Consider the following 17,359-nt stretch of genomic DNA (forward strand, 5'->3'; position numbering starts at 1 on the left):
ATCTTTCCACTGATGTCTGTGAAAAGGGATGCGCTCAATTCACAGCCTTCTTTTTTATCCCCATTATACTCTCTGTTGTCAGTGTTTCTCTGGACACAAATACTGTACACATGCTGCCTGGTATCGGTTGTTGGTATCGGAGCATTTTTACGAGTACAAGTACATGAGCTCAGTATCGGGCCGATACCGTAGTTTCTTTATCAGTGTCATCTAGGGTGGCCATTTCCATAACACCAAAAAGGAGGACACTTTGCGGCATTTAGTGAGGCAAGAATAATAGCATAGGACTGTGGTGTACTTGCAGTTTTGTCCATCATATCAATGGCATATATCATGATACAGTGATTCTGAAATAGTCTCTTCATTGCCAGACAATTTGATCTACGATATATCTTGATGTAGACCTATGTGTAACAGAAGAGGCAAAAAAGTGTATTTGTATTTATTCAAGACATTGTGATGTCTTTTTCAAAAACTGACCACTGAGATGAACCTGTCTTGAAAACTGCACAGTGCCAGAAAACATAACATTTCTGGACTTCTGGAAATAACAGAAATACATAAATAAACAAATAATGAATGCGAAAAATTAATAAATACACATTTCAGCACCTCTAGGGTCATCATGGACAAATTCATGCTCTTTTGTCCATTCCGGATTAAAAGAGGTCTGACGTTTCGGCATCTTAACATAATGATATGACGTAGCCAGTAGGTTGACTCCACTTGGTGGAGGGTTGTTTACATTTTTAACCAATGATACATCAGATATTTATTTGACAGCGCTTTCAGCCAATCATTTGTTTGACCAGAGATCTTACGGCATTATACGCTATGCTGCTGCGCCCCAATAAAGATTCTAGAGCGGGTTTTTTTAGGCCGATTCAGCACAACTCCAAAAAGGCGGACAAATGAGTGTCCGGCTTGAGGCTGCGCTGGACGCCGGACAGGGGGCTTAAAATCCGGACGTATGGCCACCCTAATGTCATCACCACAGGTTTGATATAAATTTGTATATAGCCAAACAAACAGATAGTCATATCTTTGTCCTAGTTCATTGGGTGAATCCATTGGTTAAAAAAATCCAGGCTGGTTTATGCTGGTTAGTGCTGGTGAAGTTGGTTGACCAGCACACCCAATTCACATCCTGGAGAGCAGCAAACCAGCAATCAGCATTCCATGTCTAAGCATGCAAAACATACAGTACTTTATACTGGAGTGCAATTTACTAGTACATCCTGACAAGTACTGTATATGAGCTAATGTGAATCTTAGAATCTTTAAATTGTTGAATAATTAAAATGCATCACCAAATTGCCTTTTTCAGCCGTGCACATCATGTTTCTTCAATAGTCATACTGACAGGGTTTCAAAACTGGGGTTTTCAAAAAAGGGTTCAAACTGAGTCTCCTCAGCACTGCACATTATGGACATTTTCTTTATTTAAAGGTGCTCTAAGCGATGTCACACGTTTTTTAGGCCAAAATATTTTTTGTCACAAACAGCTAGCTGCCTGGGCCAGAAAAACAAACTGGCCCAGCCTTGGCCACGAAACATAACAAACAGTGTTCCAGCCAATAACCGACAAGAATGATTTGGGGGTGGGGGTTGGGGGGTTAGTGCGTGTGCACATGAAGGGGGGTGTGGGGAGTGCGCTAAGTCCCGAATTTACATCGGAAAAGCATTCAAAAAGTGGCGAGAACTCCGTCGGCAGAAGGGTTTCCAATCCAAAATTCAGGTGGCTCTGTTTTTGCTGGACAGGTGGATAAATCCAGTTTGGTTTTTCTAAATGGTTCATGACTGTTTCAGGAAGCACGGAAGGGAGGTGGAGGGGACTGGATGAGGGTCGTGCTAGCCTCCGTTTTGTTTGACAATACTTTGAACGTCATCCAACATCGCTTAGAGCACCTTTAACACACCTGAATTAACTCAGCTGTGTAGTACTCCATGGCCTAAACTGGATCTGTCAAAAACTAGGCTACACTTAAAATGTGCAGCACTGGGAACACTTCAGGAATGGTTTAAAAACCCATGGCGCAAAGGAAAATTATTACATGTTGTTTACAACATGAAATAATTGCAATTAGTGTCTCAGCATGTATAAAATACTTTTGGAAGAAGGACCCTTACGCTTGGGAAGGCTCTGGTGGAGTGTTTAACAGAAAGAGATGCGTAAATGGGGTTGCACATCAGACACGTCTGGTGAATGGAACAGTGCTTTCTAAAATTCTAAAGCATTATTTTCTATAGAATTTATGTGCACTTCATTTGAATGTACTCAATAGCAGTGACTCCAGAAACCTGCTGCACCACATAGTTTTAAAATTAAATTTATATTTAAATGTATGCATTATATTTGATACAAATTGTTGTTAATGTACATACCTACTTTACCTTAGCCTGGGACATACATTGTGCATAGACATGACCCTTTTCAGTATTTCAGTTTCCGTTGTATCATTATTTTCATACAGCTCATCATTGCCACTGACTGTTAGGTGCTTAGATAGATTCACTATTTTGGACTGCAAATTAAGCACTCAGAATGCATTACAGAACTATGCATCAAGAGCCAGATCCACAAAAATCTTCTTAAGAAAAAAGTTACGAAAATTCTTTTGATAAATTCTAAGAAGTTTGTAAAAATGTTCCTAAGTGCAATTCTTGAACAATTCTTAAGAATTTCACAAATATTTTTTACTTAAGAAGAAAATGAAAGGTGTTATTTGGTGTAGTCGGGTATTGTTGAAGACTCGCCGAATGAAAAATACCTCGTCTATTGAGGTGCCTGAAGATTACCGTAGATTTCACAACAAGCGCGCAAGCGTGACTGGCTTGGCGGGAGTTAATCACCCAGTGTCGAGTTTTTTATGCTCCGTGTATCAAGATGCAGCAGTTTTTTCCATTCATTTGCGCTCCATCTTTCTTGCGCTCTCTAGAGTCAATGTGTCCTGTATCTGTGTGTGCTGCCTCCTATTTCTAGCTTGAATGAGCACATCATATACACACAAAGGATCGATCTGTGTCACTTAAGAGTACTCATCCACATTCATACTAGTAGTAATATGTATTATATTTAGCTAGCTAGTGTTATGTTTAATGCTTAAAATTTGATACAACCCAGTAAATTCATTAAACATCTTACATTTAGGTATTTAAGACATTTAAGAACATTCTTTTTGAGAATATGAATACTTCAATTGGATCTTAAGAAAAAAGACAAGAACATTCTTAAGAAAATTTTTTGGGAGTACAAAATATTTTATCTTTGTTCTTGAGTTAGAAAATAAGAAGAAATTGGCAGTTGAGAATAATTGAGAACATTCTTTCTTAAGAATGTTTCGTAAATCCTGCCCCTGGTGTGCAATGTCTTGCATTGTACTACTCTGTCCAAAAATTTGCTAAAATTTTACCTTTAGAGGTACAACAGCTTGAGATGCATTAAGAGCAGGGTCAATTTGAGAATACAGCAGATTGGATGTCTAAAATACAACTTTACTCTTTGAAATTCTCATTGATCATTGCTTATATCAGAGGATTTCAGCAAATGTTACAATTTTCTCTGGGTGCTTATTATCCATGTTAGGATACCAGGAAGGGATATGGAATACTACTTTCTTAACTATCTGTGAAGTACCTGTCCTTCATCTTCCTGCTTTTTCTTTTATCATGCAAGATATGCCCTGTGTTTCTGGCCCCTACCATAATAGCTCTGATGTTGTCAGGGTCACAATTAGCTCAATTGGATAAGCCTCTTTGTACAGGAGCAGTCTCGAGAGAGAGCTCCCCAGAGCCTTTCCTCCATCTGCAGAGGTAGGGAGAGGGAGTTCCAGCAGCTTTGCGGTGGAGGGCACTTGTAGAGGGTCACTTCCATGTCAAAGTCAGAAAGTGAAATTGCACCAGTGCATATGTAGTGGTCACATCACAGCTACTTAATGCACTCAAGAGACTACAGTGGAGCAGAATTTTAAAGAACGTCCCAAAGACACACTTGCTTCCACCTTCAACCATGCTCATTCTTTGTCTCTCTGTTTCAGTCTGCTATCTGATGGCTAGTTCACACCTCCCCAACAAACACCAACAAACTCCAAATCCCAACGGTTGTTTGGTTTTGTTGGATTAGTGTGATAACCATGTTGGTGTTTCTTGAGGCCATGACTGTTTCCCAAAATTCTCAATCCAGCAGCCAACTTTAAACTCTAGAGTTGCCACAAATCTAGCAGACATCCAATCACTCTCTTCTGACCTCATAAGCGTGGCACACCTCTTGACTGTAGACAGGAAGGAGCTTGATCTCTGACAAGCTTATCCTTCCATCGGATGCCATTGGACACACGTCAATCAGTCAGTGACAACCCAACCTGATTGGTTCAAAGTATTCAATTCCCTCCCCATCTGCGAAAAGAGAAAAGGATTTGGTCAAAGTAGCAAACTGGTGGAGGCGCACACCGAGACGCTACGCTGTGTGAAGCCAGGGAAAATGGTGGTAAGTTGATATTTTAATGAATGGGGATGACTCTGCTGCCGTGTGATTTGGATTATTCCTCAGTTTCAAATGAGTGGATACTTCTTACAAACTTATTTGTCCTCTCTGAACTGTCACTTTCATGTAAAACCCCCAACTAGAAGGTTGGAAAATCTAAAGGAAAGGAATGGGACTATTGGTTCTGTGCAGATGATTGAGGCCAATGCTTGCTGCTAAGGAGTCAAGAGCGAGCTGTAGGGGTTCTCTGAGTCAGAGATCAGCCCGGCAAACTCAGGGAAACAGTCTGTAGTGATGCGGGGACTATGTAGGGCAGGGTGTTTGAGCTGGCTTACAAGAATAACAGTAAGCTCATTATTCTAAGGCATGAACTCCATCTCAGTGCAAGGAGAGAGAGGGAAAGAACTACACAGTGAGAGGCAATAAAAAATGTCAAACATTGTGGTGTGACATCTTCCTTGAAGGGGATTTGCCAGATCTTTGAGTACTGACCCAAGTGTGACTTAAAGAGCTGCATTTGAGTTCTGGTGGACGTGGTTGAGTAAATCAGCTTTGTGGAACTTTAACTTGCCAAGATTTGGAAGAGGTGGTGTAGCAAAGACGGATTATCAACAATATATTGTGACTACACAGAACAGATTCTTTTTTTCCTGAAGACGCTGGGGATGGTCTACACATGATGTGACCGATGGCAAATGCTTCTGGTTTGTGAGGCATGGTGTATGTTAAAGCAGAAGTAATGTCTACTGAAGTAAGCTTTTACAATGCTCATTCTTTTCATGGTAGAATACAGATATCACTGCTTGTTGGCTGGGAAATTGGGAGCAGGATGATGCAATGTTAGCGGCAGTAATCAGACTTCTGCAATATTATGTTTCTATGCTGTATGGTAGGATACAGGTTTTTTCCCCCCATTTATTATAGTGCTGTTGTAATATTGCACTGAATTTGGCTGTTAAAGTTATTGATGCATAATGGCCATATTTTTCATCTTTAAACTACAGCTTGGTTTCTTAATCAAAGATACTGTTTCTTCTGTACTGACGGTACAGTCACAGGTAAATAACTATTTTGCACATTTCAAGTGAATCCTATGATTATGGTTTACATATATGAATCCAGTCCATTTTTGTTTTGTACTGGTAAGAAGGTATCAGTACAATAATACTTGAGATAATTCAGAAAATTATTATTCTAGGCATAATGACACAATTGAAATGTTACAGTTGGAAAACTTTACTTTTAAAAGTAATGCTTATGTTACAATGGTACTTGTGTTACAATAACTACTTATGTTACAATGATAATGCAAGGAGAATATTTGTTAATTTATTCATTTTTGCACGATGTAGGCTATAAATATATCTGATTATCAAAATTTAACATCACAACAAAATAGTATGCATTTTATGGTATTATGTAGCCTACATTATGCAACAGCAAAGAGCAATATCAATGTGTTTTAAATGTCATTTAAGCACTTGATTTTAATGTCTGTGTGTAACCAACCAGATATAGATTTCTTAACTAAAAACTGAAATGCTGCTGTCTAGATATATGGGAGTCAGGTGATTTACTTAAGTGGAAAACTAACTGTCAGATGTTAAGCTAAGATAGAAGCTGTCTTTTTTTTGTGTGTGTGTGTGTGTGTGTGTGTGTGTGTGTGTGTGTGTGTGTGTGTGTGTGTGTGTGTGTGTGTGTGTTGTAGTTTTGGTTTATGCTTTTATGTAACACTATACACCTTTGAATATCTGTATTTGTTGTTTCTTTACATTTCCTTTTTTGAAAAGTTAAATGTGTGTATAAAGAAAAGTAATATTGATTACTAATATGCTAATTTAAAGGGATAATTGACTCAAAAATTAATATTATGTCATCATTTAGGCTAGTCACCCTCATGTTGTTCTAGTCCTGTATGACTTCCAGTATTGTGTAGAATGCAAAAAAATATTTTTTTAAAGATTAATTACAATGAATGGGGACCATAAAAGGCCAATAAAAGTAGTCCGTATGACTTGTGCATCATATTTCAAGTCATATGATAGCTTTGTATAAGCAACAGACCCAAGTTTTCATTGATAATCTTCAAATCTAGTGAGTTCTTAATCACTGCAACCAAATCATTGAGTCTGTGAGTTTAACTCTTGATTTTATCATTCCAATTAATTAATAAATGATTTGTGGTTTATTTTTTAACAAGGATGGGCACATCGATACTGCAGTATCGATATATCAAGCTATTTCTTTGGTATAAAATCTGAATAAAAATTACATTAATGCAAAACGTGTGTTTCTGCATCACTTTCAGACACTTTCAGTTCTTTTTTTAAAGTTTGTGTTAAAACACCCCTGATATATTTAGCTGGCCTGTGTCACATGACTGTAAGAAGCGGGCATACATCCACTCACACTCACTTCCCCATTAAACTGAGAGAGATGGAGAGAATGACAGAAAGGAAACGTAGCATGGTGTGGTGCTACTTTTTACCTGTAGAAAAAAATACATCAAGGTGCCATGATACATGGTATTTTATTTTATTTTATTTTATTCATATTTATGTTATAATAAGTTACTTTAATCATAATATTTCTGTAAAATAGATTTATGTTTTTACATCTATTGGTATTTGGTACACACATTTTTGTGCCATGTAGATGATGTGATTTGCCTTTAAGCGTAATGATAGATAGATTAGATAGATAGATACATTCTTTAAAATATCTCTTTTTGTGTTATAAGGAAGAAAGAATGTTATACAGGTGTGGATAGACATGAGGGTGAGAAAGTGATGACAGAATGTTAATTTTTGTTTAACTATTCCTTTAAGAGAGCTGTAAGAATGTGAAAGTGTGTGAGTAAATGAATGTTGTACATTTGACTATATAAGTTTTTTCTTGTTTATACAAGTGTGTGTCCTCTCACTGTGCTGTCCTCAGGAGATATGGATGGTCACTGGTGGGACCATGCGTCTTGGCATAGCGAGGCCGCCTCAATGTCTATGGTGAGGCTTCTGACCCTCTCACCCCATTTCCCCTCGTTTAATTCACCTCTGCATGTTTTGTTTCTTCTCCTTTTTTATATCATCCATAACTTTTAGGCAACATTCAAAGGGGGAAAAGAAAAACAAATGAGCAGGCATATTTTTTGGACGCCAGTTATGCCCTGTCTGAGAGGCAAAAGACAGTGGTGCGATTTTGGGAGCGCTCCCACGACGAAGACGTGGAGTGGTGCGAGCCGCAGGTCAAAGATTCAGGGGTTGACACGTGCAGTAGCACCACGCTAAACGAGGAGCATAGCCATAGCGACAAGGTACTGAGACGACGCTTCCTGTGACTGACCTGCTCGACACACTCACTGTCTGTTTCCACCCCTAGAGGGTTTTCTACTCTAACTGTGCCTCTCAGGAGAGAGGAGAACCCTCTTGTTTGCTTGGCTCCACTGTCTTCTGGCTGCAAAGTCGTAGCGCATCCTAACACACAGAAAGATGAATGACAAACTTCCTGGCACTGTGTGCTCCATATGCTGCATGCTTCTCGATGCGGACAGACGCTCCATTCTGATTGCAAACCTGTTTTTCCTCACTTGGTCATGTTACCTTCTCACACTGTTTCCTCCTTTGGGATTTTCCTGACATGATTTTTTCCACACAATCCTTCAGTCTCAGCTTAAACACAGGGATAGACTAGTGTGGGAATGAATCTTGCACTAAGCAGTTGTTTTTCTTTTCCCCTTTTCACTGTCTCATTCTTCATGCTGCCCTTTCCTGTCCTGTCTTTTGTTTTTGTTTGTTCCCCATGTCTTTCACAGTAGTGAATAGAAGTAGCTTGCTACATCCATACAGCTTGAGGGTGTGAGAGCAGTTTACTTTGCTTTTGGTTAATGGATTGATCTTGATCAGTGATTCTCAACTGGTTTTGCTTCAACTGGTTCAAAAATGTCTTTATTTTTTTTAACACAATGCATCAGATTTACTATCAGTTTGCGCCAGCGCAAACCCTCTTTTGGCGTTAAACTACTGTCAGGATTTACTAAAGACACGCAGTGAAAAATTAGTGCTAAAAAGCCGTGGACAGGGTTATTTTTGCGGCTGACCTTATTGCATATGCATTTGTAGGGATTTATGGGAGGAGAGTATTTAAATGAATCATGCAAGGTGATTTACTAAGGTTTGCACTAGTCAATTTACTGTTATTTGCACCATTATTTAACGCCCAAAAAGCTTGTCTTAAACCAGACGCTAATTTGCGCTGCTTTTCGTAGATTGTGTTGGTCATTATGGAAATGATCTGGCTGCGTCATCAGTAGATCACGCACAGAACTTTCCACTCCCATCAGCATTTTTTGGAATTGAAATCTCACACTAATTTACCCTTTTTAGTCAATCTGGCCCTAAGTCTGAACCATATGTGATGCGATGAAGCAATAAGCATGTAAATTTGGGTTATGTCTCAAATTCTAACCATAACAAGTAATGAGACTTTTGGTTAATGGTTTGGTTTTTATTTCTGGTGTATTGCAATTAAAAACAATAAATCCTTATTTGTCAAAAATTCACCTCTATATATATTAAACATTAAATATCTTCTGACTGTTTTGCATTTAGGTTGGACAGACAATTTGCTTGTCGCTGAACACTTTTGTAACACTCTTGTGTAATAACAACCTGTCCATGTTAGAATCTGTCTAAATTTTACTTTTACCAAGTGAGTGAAGAATTTATGCTAAAAAATTACAAATTTGTGCAAAAATTTCGAAGTTTGATTGAACTTTGATTTGATTTGACTGCGTCGCATACTACAAACCAAGCCAACTACAGGTTGTTTGCATTTAATTTTGTTTTTACTCAAATGGATAGTTCTGCGCCATGATTATGATTGACTGAGTCACATTCTAACATGTAAAATGCTGTATAAACACACACCACACATTACATCAATATTACTGTACAACTGTGCCTATAGCTGTTCTAAAATCACTGTAAACCACTGCTTCTTTGGGCTTATTGCTTTAATATATTAATATCTGCCCTATCAGAACAGTGTTTTGATCCACCAGTTGAGAACTGCTGATCTAGTTCAATACTGTGAGTTGCTGTCCACAGAATAGTGTGCTTGATACCTCTAACCCTGTCCTGTCTATTGTGTCTGTACTTGATGAACGCACAAACCGTCCCCTACAGGGTGTAAAAATATTTCGAAGACAATTACTTTCATGCTGTTAGCAAATTCCAAGATTCTGTCATCATTTACTGTGCTGTTCCAGACCTGTATGACTTTTTTTCCTCTGTGGAACACAACAGAAGATGTACTGCAGGATGTTTTTATTCATAATGGCGACTGAGGCTGTCAGGCTCAAACAATGGCAAAAACATGTACTGTACCACAAAGTGGTCTATACAAATCATGTTATATTTTCCAAGTTTTCTGAAGCCATACAATAGCTTTGAGTAAGGAGCAAGTCACTTATTTTTAAAAAGTCAAAAGTAAAAATATGGCTTAATGTAAATGTTAATCGCTGATTATCTTCACCCTCCTAGCAGCTTTTAAGTCTCATTCAATTCAAATGTGTCAAGATAAAAAAAAATTAAAAAGATGATATTATATGTAATTTATATCAAATGTGGCACTGTATGTCTTGACGCACCATTTGAAATGAACCTACAGTAAGTGTATATTAGATTTGAGAACTGCAGAGGATGGGAACTCTTTCAGGCTTTTCTTTATTAGATTGGTTTATGACATGAGAGTAAGAAAATGATGACAGTATCTTCAATTTTGTGTAAATTATTTCTTTAAATACTGTAAATGTTATGGTGTTTATTGCTTTTATAAATTCCTTATGACAAGATTAAAAAAAATATCCTTTTAAAGTCAACATGAAATGTGTGTTCCTGGTCTTATCATCTGTGCATGTTAATCCAAAGATTAAAAAAAAGATGGATAACTCAAAAAAAGGTTGTGTGAATGTATTTCATTTTGCCTTTAAAACAATGCCTTATTTTTAAGTAACACCTTGGGATGGTTTGTGTCTTCACAGCAAGTAAGAGTTCACCCTCCTCCTCCAATTTCCCTGAGCCTGTGTGTGTGTGTGTGTGTGTGTGTGTGTGTGTGTGTGTGTGTGTGTGTGTGTGTGTGTGTGTGTGTGTGTGTGTGTGTGTGTGTGTGTGTGTGTGTGTGTGTGTGTGTGTGTGTGTGTGTGTGTGTGTGTGTGTGTGTGTGTGTGTGTAATTTGCGGAGTGAATGCTTGTATAAAAACCAAAGGTGTATTATCACTTTGACCCCATAGCACCCGGTGACATGGCAACCATCCAAAGATGGAGAGCGCCTAATAGGGCGGATAGTGCTAAACAAGCGGATGAAAGATGGCACAGTGCCCAGAGACACGGGGGCATTGCTGGGCCTCAAGGTAAGAGATTCCCAAACACTGTCAGAATTCACCCATTAAAAGTCATGCAAATAAACCTCAGTCATAAGAGAACTTCAGCAAATACTTGATCAGCTTCATACGTAATACTGCAGGTTTTACTTTATCTTTATGATTTGAACTTTGACCTTTGTCACAATATTGTGGACTGAATTTTGCTTGAGTTCTTGTATTATAAATTGGTTACTGATGGCCAATTACACTTAAAACTGTACCCATTCCCACAAAGGACACTATTTATGCTGATATAGTGCTTGAGTTATAGGGGTATACAGAAAATGCATGCAAATAAGCAACACTATCAGTTCATTCATAGTAAACTCGCCCCACAGTATTAGCACGTATGGTGTTGTAATGTTTTGATGCCTGGGGATCATCATCATTTCTCTGTGGTAGAGGTCAAACTTTCTGTAGTTAAAATCCAGATAAATAATCACCTTTCAGACCCTTTGTTCTGGAAAAATTGCAATTTCATGTGGAACATATTTTAAAGAAATTTCATTGCCTTTTGTCTTTGCTGCAGGTCGTGGGAGGGAAGATGACAGAGTCTGGCAGACTTTGTGCTTTCATCACGAAGGTGAAGAGAGGAAGTCTGGCAGACACTGTCGGCCATCTACGACCAGGTGAATACGTCTGTTCAAATCACAATTAAACACATTTCTTTCAGTACTTTAGCATATTTATCTATTATTGTAGAAGCTGCTGCTTCTACAATCCTGCTGAATTTTGTGGTTCCACTGTATATATGACAAAATAAATAAAAAATTGTTTTTACTTAAAATGGATTAGAATGGTTAGCACACACACACACACACACACACACAAAAGAAAAGAAAAGAACGGAGCAAAAGACGCACGTATCCGGCCGAGGCGCGGAGTGGCGTAGCAAGCCGACACAACCTATTCCCACGGCACCACTGGCCGTAGCAAGTACTCGGGAGGAAACAGGTTCCACACGTAGGCTATAGAATCTAGCAAACGTGTTCGGTGTCGCCCAGCCCGCAGCTCTACAGATGTCTGTCAGTGAGGCGCCTTGAGCCAAAGCCCAGGAAGCGGCAACACCTCTAGTAGAGTGAGCGCGCAACCTGGGAGGACAAGGCTCAACCAGAGATTCATATGCTCGGGTGATAGCATCCACTAACCAGTGGGCTAACCTCTGCTTGGAGACAGCCTTCCCCTTCTGCTGGCCTCCGTAACAGACAAAGAGCTGATCTGAGGTCCTGAAGCTTTGCGTACTGTCAATATAAACCCGCAGGGCGCGGACGGGACAGAGAAAAGCTAGGGCTGGGTCTGCCTCCTCCTGGGGCAGTGCTTGCAGGTTCACTACCTGATCCGCAAAGGGAGTGGTAGGAACCTTGGGCACATATCTGAGCCGGGGTCTCAATACAACGTGAGAAAGGCCCGGCCCAAACTCTAGGCACGATTCATTGACCGAAAATGCCTGCAGATCCCCGACCCTCTTGAAAGAGGCCAATGCTAACAGGAGTGCTGTCTTAATGGACAGGATATTAAGCTCAACTGTCAACAAAGGCTCAAAGGGAGGACTTTGAAGAGCTCTAAGTACCAGAGCTAGGTCCCAAGAGGGCACAGAGTGCAAAACACGAGGTGGATTTAACCTACTAGCACCCTTAAGGAATCTGATGATCAGGTCGTGCTTCCCCAAAGACTTAACTTCTACTGCATCGTGATGCGCGGCTATTGCAGCGACATACACTTTGAGGGTGGAGGGAGACAGCCTTTGCTCCAACCCATCTTGCATGAAGGAAAGCACGACTCTGATCGGGCAAGTTCGGGGGTCCTCCTGACGGGAGGAACACCATTCGACGAACAGGTTCCACTTCAACGCATAGAGGCGCCTCATAGAGGGGGCTCTAGCGGAAGTGATGGTGTCTACCACTGCTTGTGGCAGGCCATCTAGAACCTCCGCGTCCCGTCCAGGGACCAGACATGGAGTTTCCAAAGGTCTGGACGCGGGTGCCATAGAGTGCCCCGTCTCTGAGAAAGTAGGTCCAGCTGTGAGCCAGGGCGTCCATGCCGAGGGTCCCCTCGGTCAGGGAGTAAAACAACTGGCAATGGGTCGTGTCTGGAGAGGCAAACAGGTCTACCTGTGCGACTCCGAAGACACTCCAAATCAGCTGGACCGCCTGGGGATGGAGTCGCCATTCTCCTGGCAGGGGAGGCAGCCGTGAGAGCTCGTCTGCCACACGGTTGAGCTCCCCTGGAACATGAACGGCACGAAGTGACCTCAAATGCTTCTGACTCCATAGGAGGAGGTGGGAGGCGAGTCGCGACATACGACGGGAGCGTAGACCACCTTGATGGTTGATGTACGCAGCGGTCGCAGTGCTGTCCGTACGGACCAGTACGTGCTTGTGTCTGAGAAACCCCTTGAGGCGACACAAGGCTAGGCGTACTGCTTGCAACTCTAGGCAGTTGATGTGTCAATGCAGCTGGGGCCCCGTCTACGGGCCCCGTCCACAGACCCGAGACTGCATGCCCTTTGTACGTAGCCCCCCACCCCATGGCAGAAGCATCTGTGAAAACCACAGCATGCCTGGAAACCTGGACTAGGGGCACTCCGGCCCGAAGAAACGCAGGATCCGACCATGGGGAGAAGGTTTGGCGACAGTGCGGGGTCACTTTGACCCGGAACGTGCCGCTCTGCCACGCCCACCTCGGGACTCGATCGTGAAGCCAGCGCTGAAGCGGTCTCCTATGTAAGAAGCCGAGCGGCGTTACTGCGGCTGCGGCTGCCATATGCCCCAGGAGCCTCTGAAATTGTTTCAGTGGAACCGCTGTCCTGCCTCGAAAGGACCTGAGGCAGGTGAGCACTGACTGGACGCGTTCCTCCGTGAGGTGTGCAGTCTAGGCGACCGAGTCCAGTTCCATACCGAGATAAGAGATCTTCTGCACAGGGCAGAGTTTGCTCTTGTCCCAGTTGACCTGAAGCCCCAACCGACTGAGGTGCCGAAGCACCATGTCCCTGTGATCGCACAACACATCTCACGAGTGGGCTAGAATGAGCCAGTCGTCGAGATAGTTGAGAATGCGAACGCCTTGTTCTCTCATGGGAACAATGGCCGCCTCTGCGACTTTCGTGTAGACACGGGGCGACAGGGCCAGCCCGAAGGGTAAGACTTTGTACTGATACGCTCGACCCTCGAAAGCAAACCGTAGAAACGGTCTGTGTCGAGGAAGAATTGAGACGTGAAAGTACGCGTCCTTCAGGTCGATCGCTGCAAACCAATCCTGGGGACGGATGCATTCGAAAATGCGCTTCTGCGTGAGCATTTTGAACGGGAGTTTGTGCAGGGCCCAATTCAAAACTCGCTGGTCCAGGATTGGCTGTAACCCACCGCCTTTCTTGGGTACAATGAAGTAGGGGCTGTAAAACCCGGACCTCATCTCGGCAGGAGGGACCGGCTCGATCGCATCCTTCGCCAGCAGGACGTCGATCTCTTTCCGCAAGACAGGGGCATCCACCGACCGCACACGGGTGAAGTGGACTCTCCTGAACTTGGGAGGCCGGCGTGCAAACTGAATTGCATAGCCGAACCGAATGGTGCGGATGAGCCATCAGGACGGACCCGGAAGCGCTAGCCAGGCTTTCAGATACCGCCCCAACCGGCCCACCCGAACCACCGGCGTACCCGCGGAGGGGCAGCGAAGTGGAAGACAGGGACCCGGCTCTGGTGGCTTTGTAGCGACCGAGAGCGGGGTCTGGGCGTGGAACTTGACACCAACCTGCTTCCACCGGGGGGCAGACGGCAGAGAAGGCCTGTGGGCATTCTGCTGCGGGCTGCCCGGTGGCGAGGGGAGGGGGAGAGACAAGGAACAAGGCCCTGACTCCTCGTGCCCTGGTCTCTGCGCCTCCAGGCCCAGCTGCAGACAGGAGCGACGCAGCTGAGGCTGCGTCACTGCTATCCGCGAGCTGGGGAGAGGGGTACGGGCTCCGCCGTTCGGAGGCGGCACGCACTGCCACTCTGACCCTCTCGGACGGGGGAGACTGTGTGCCCACCAGTCTCGGCCGTGGATGACCTGGAAGAGGAGGTAGAAACTGCTCTTTTATTGAAAAAGTGGGTACTAGAAACATAACTGAACAGAAAATTCTCCACCCGGCCCTCCCCCGGGGGAAGGAGGTGTGCAGATGCACCCTCCCGTGGAGCAGCATCCAGGTCCTCTACCAGGTCACCCGTCTCAGGAACGCTTTCCGCCCTTCTTTTTCCGAGAAGGGGCCGGAGGCGCCTTAGCGGGTTGGGCTGCCCTCTTACGACCCGACCTCCGCCCTCCAGGGTTAGACTGCTGCCCTGAAGGAGGAGCGGCCGGAGGAGGGTGCCCTCGGCGACGAGCAGCCGGAGGCTCTACGGCCACAGAGGACGGACCAGCAGCAGTCCGCCTCCTGTGCAGGACATGCTGTATCGTCTCCGACTGCTTCTGGGCGGTGGAGAACTCTTGGGCGAAGCTCTCCACCGCGTCCCCAAAGAGGCCCCCTTGGGATATGGGGAAGTTGAGAAGTTTGTTCTTCTCCGCTTCCCGCATATCCGCAAGGGTAAGCCATAGGTGGCGCTCCTGGACCACCAGAGTGGACATCGCCCGACCCTGGGAACGTGCGGTGACTTTTGTCGCCCTGAGGGCGAAGTCCGTCGCCGCACGCAGCTCCTGCAGCAATCCTGGGTCGAGACCACCCCCCTGCATGTCATGGAGTGCCTTGGCCTGGTGGACCTGCAGCAGCGCCATGACATGCAGGGCGGAAGCGGCGTCTCCACATGCCATGTAGGCATCCCTGGTTAGAACAGAGGAAAACCTACAGGCACGGGAGCGGAGTGAAGGGGCACCCCGCCAAGTGGAAGCGGTCTTTGGACACAGCTGCATCGCAACCGACTGCTCCACTGGGGGGATTCCCTCGTACCCGTGTGCCGCCCCGCCATCAAGGGTGGTGAGGAAGGAGGAGCAAGGTGGTCTAGTCGCCAGAGGGGCCAGCCAAGACTTCCTCAACTCCTCATGCACTTCCGGAAAGAATGGTACTGGAGAGGGGTGTGGGGCAACAGCACGGCCCCCTCCGAGACACCAATCATCCAGCCGCGAAGGTTCAGGACCCGGTGGAGGGTTCCAGATGAGCCCGACATTCGCGGCTGCCCTTTCGAGCATAGCAGCCATTTCTGGGTCCGGCTCAGCCAAAGCCACCACACCCGAAGGGGGTAGACCCGCTGAGTCATCACCAGAAGATGACTGCTCTCCCTCCGATGCCGCGATCGACATCTGATCCTCAGGCGGCACCCCGAAGGAGACAACCGGAACTGCACGAGACGGCCCCGGAAGCTCCACCGGGACAGCCAATGGCAACGAGCTACTAGAGGAGTGAGAAGCCGTGAGGATCTTTCACCAGACGGAACGTTCTTCACTGTAATCCTCATATGCTCACCAACAGGAATCACCGAAGTAGCCGTCTGCCGAACTGAACCGGCAGACGAACTAGATCAGGGATTATCTGAAGGGACTCCCCCATGTTTCAGGGTTCGCAGTCTTGAACGCAGCATCGCCAGACTCATGTTCCCGCAATGAAAATGATGGTCAATGAGACCATCTTCCTGAGGGAGAAGTCGACCGCATCCAGAAACGCACGGGTGAAACGACATCCTGAAAAGGACGCGAAACACCCGCAAGCTCTTTTAGAAGAGAGAGAGTGCTCTCTGACACGTGCCGAAGCACCGAGGGACCACCGTGGCAGACACGACGGTGAAACTGCAAGCCCGCGTGCTGCACTCACCCGTTTACCAGCCGTGAAAATGGCTCTTTGTTTAAAGCAGAAATATACTCAGCCGGCAGCGGGAACACAATGGTCGCTGAAGTGCCGTCACACCAGCACCAGAGAGGTTCCTCTTCCCACAGATATACTGCAATAACTCTTCGAAGAACAGCAGCTCACACAGAGACACACTGGATGGCCCCGAAGCGAAAGGCATTGCGCAATGTTTACTTCCGCCTTTATACCCGCACTGGTAGGCGGGTCGCGGAATGCAAATCTTGCATGCCAATGTCCATTGGCTTGTTTTTAATTCTCTCGAAGGCAATTGGCTCCCTAGCGTGATCCCAATTCGTCAGGGAACTCCCCCGACGACACAGAGTTCCCAGGATGAAAGGGAACTCTGGTTTTATGAAAAACATTCTTAAATAGTTCATATGGATTACTTCTACAATGTCTATATGAGTTTTTTTAATATTTTAATTTTGGTGGAATGGACTTTCAGTGGAGGGACAGAAATCTATTAACTTTATTAAAAAAATCTTCATTTGTGTTTCGATTAAACCGCTCGGTTCATGTGGATTACTTTTACAATGTCTTTAATATAAATATAAATATAAATATATTGAAGCGTCAAAGTTTTGGTTTCATGGTCTTCCAATGGAGATCTCATGGTTTTAGAATGACATAAAAGTGATTAAATGATGTA

General features: G+C 44.2%; 1 protein-coding gene across 1 annotated transcript in view; it reads left to right on the top strand.

The window, feature by feature from the left end:
- Positions 1 to 17,359, top strand: part of rims2b (regulating synaptic membrane exocytosis 2b) — a 171,960-nt gene that overhangs the window by 77,234 nt on the left and 77,367 nt on the right. The window contains exons 8-10 of the mRNA XM_079878271.1: positions 7,582 to 7,793; positions 10,770 to 10,889; positions 11,431 to 11,530. Coding sequence (XP_079734397.1) covers positions 7,582 to 7,793; positions 10,770 to 10,889; positions 11,431 to 11,530 — 432 coding nt within the window. The remainder of the gene's footprint in view (positions 1 to 7,581; positions 7,794 to 10,769; positions 10,890 to 11,430; positions 11,531 to 17,359) is intronic.

The sequence above is a fragment of the Squalius cephalus genome (genome assembly GCF_949319135.1).
Source record: "Squalius cephalus genome assembly, chromosome: 8".
NCBI classification, from domain to species: domain Eukaryota; kingdom Metazoa; phylum Chordata; class Actinopteri; order Cypriniformes; family Leuciscidae; genus Squalius; species Squalius cephalus.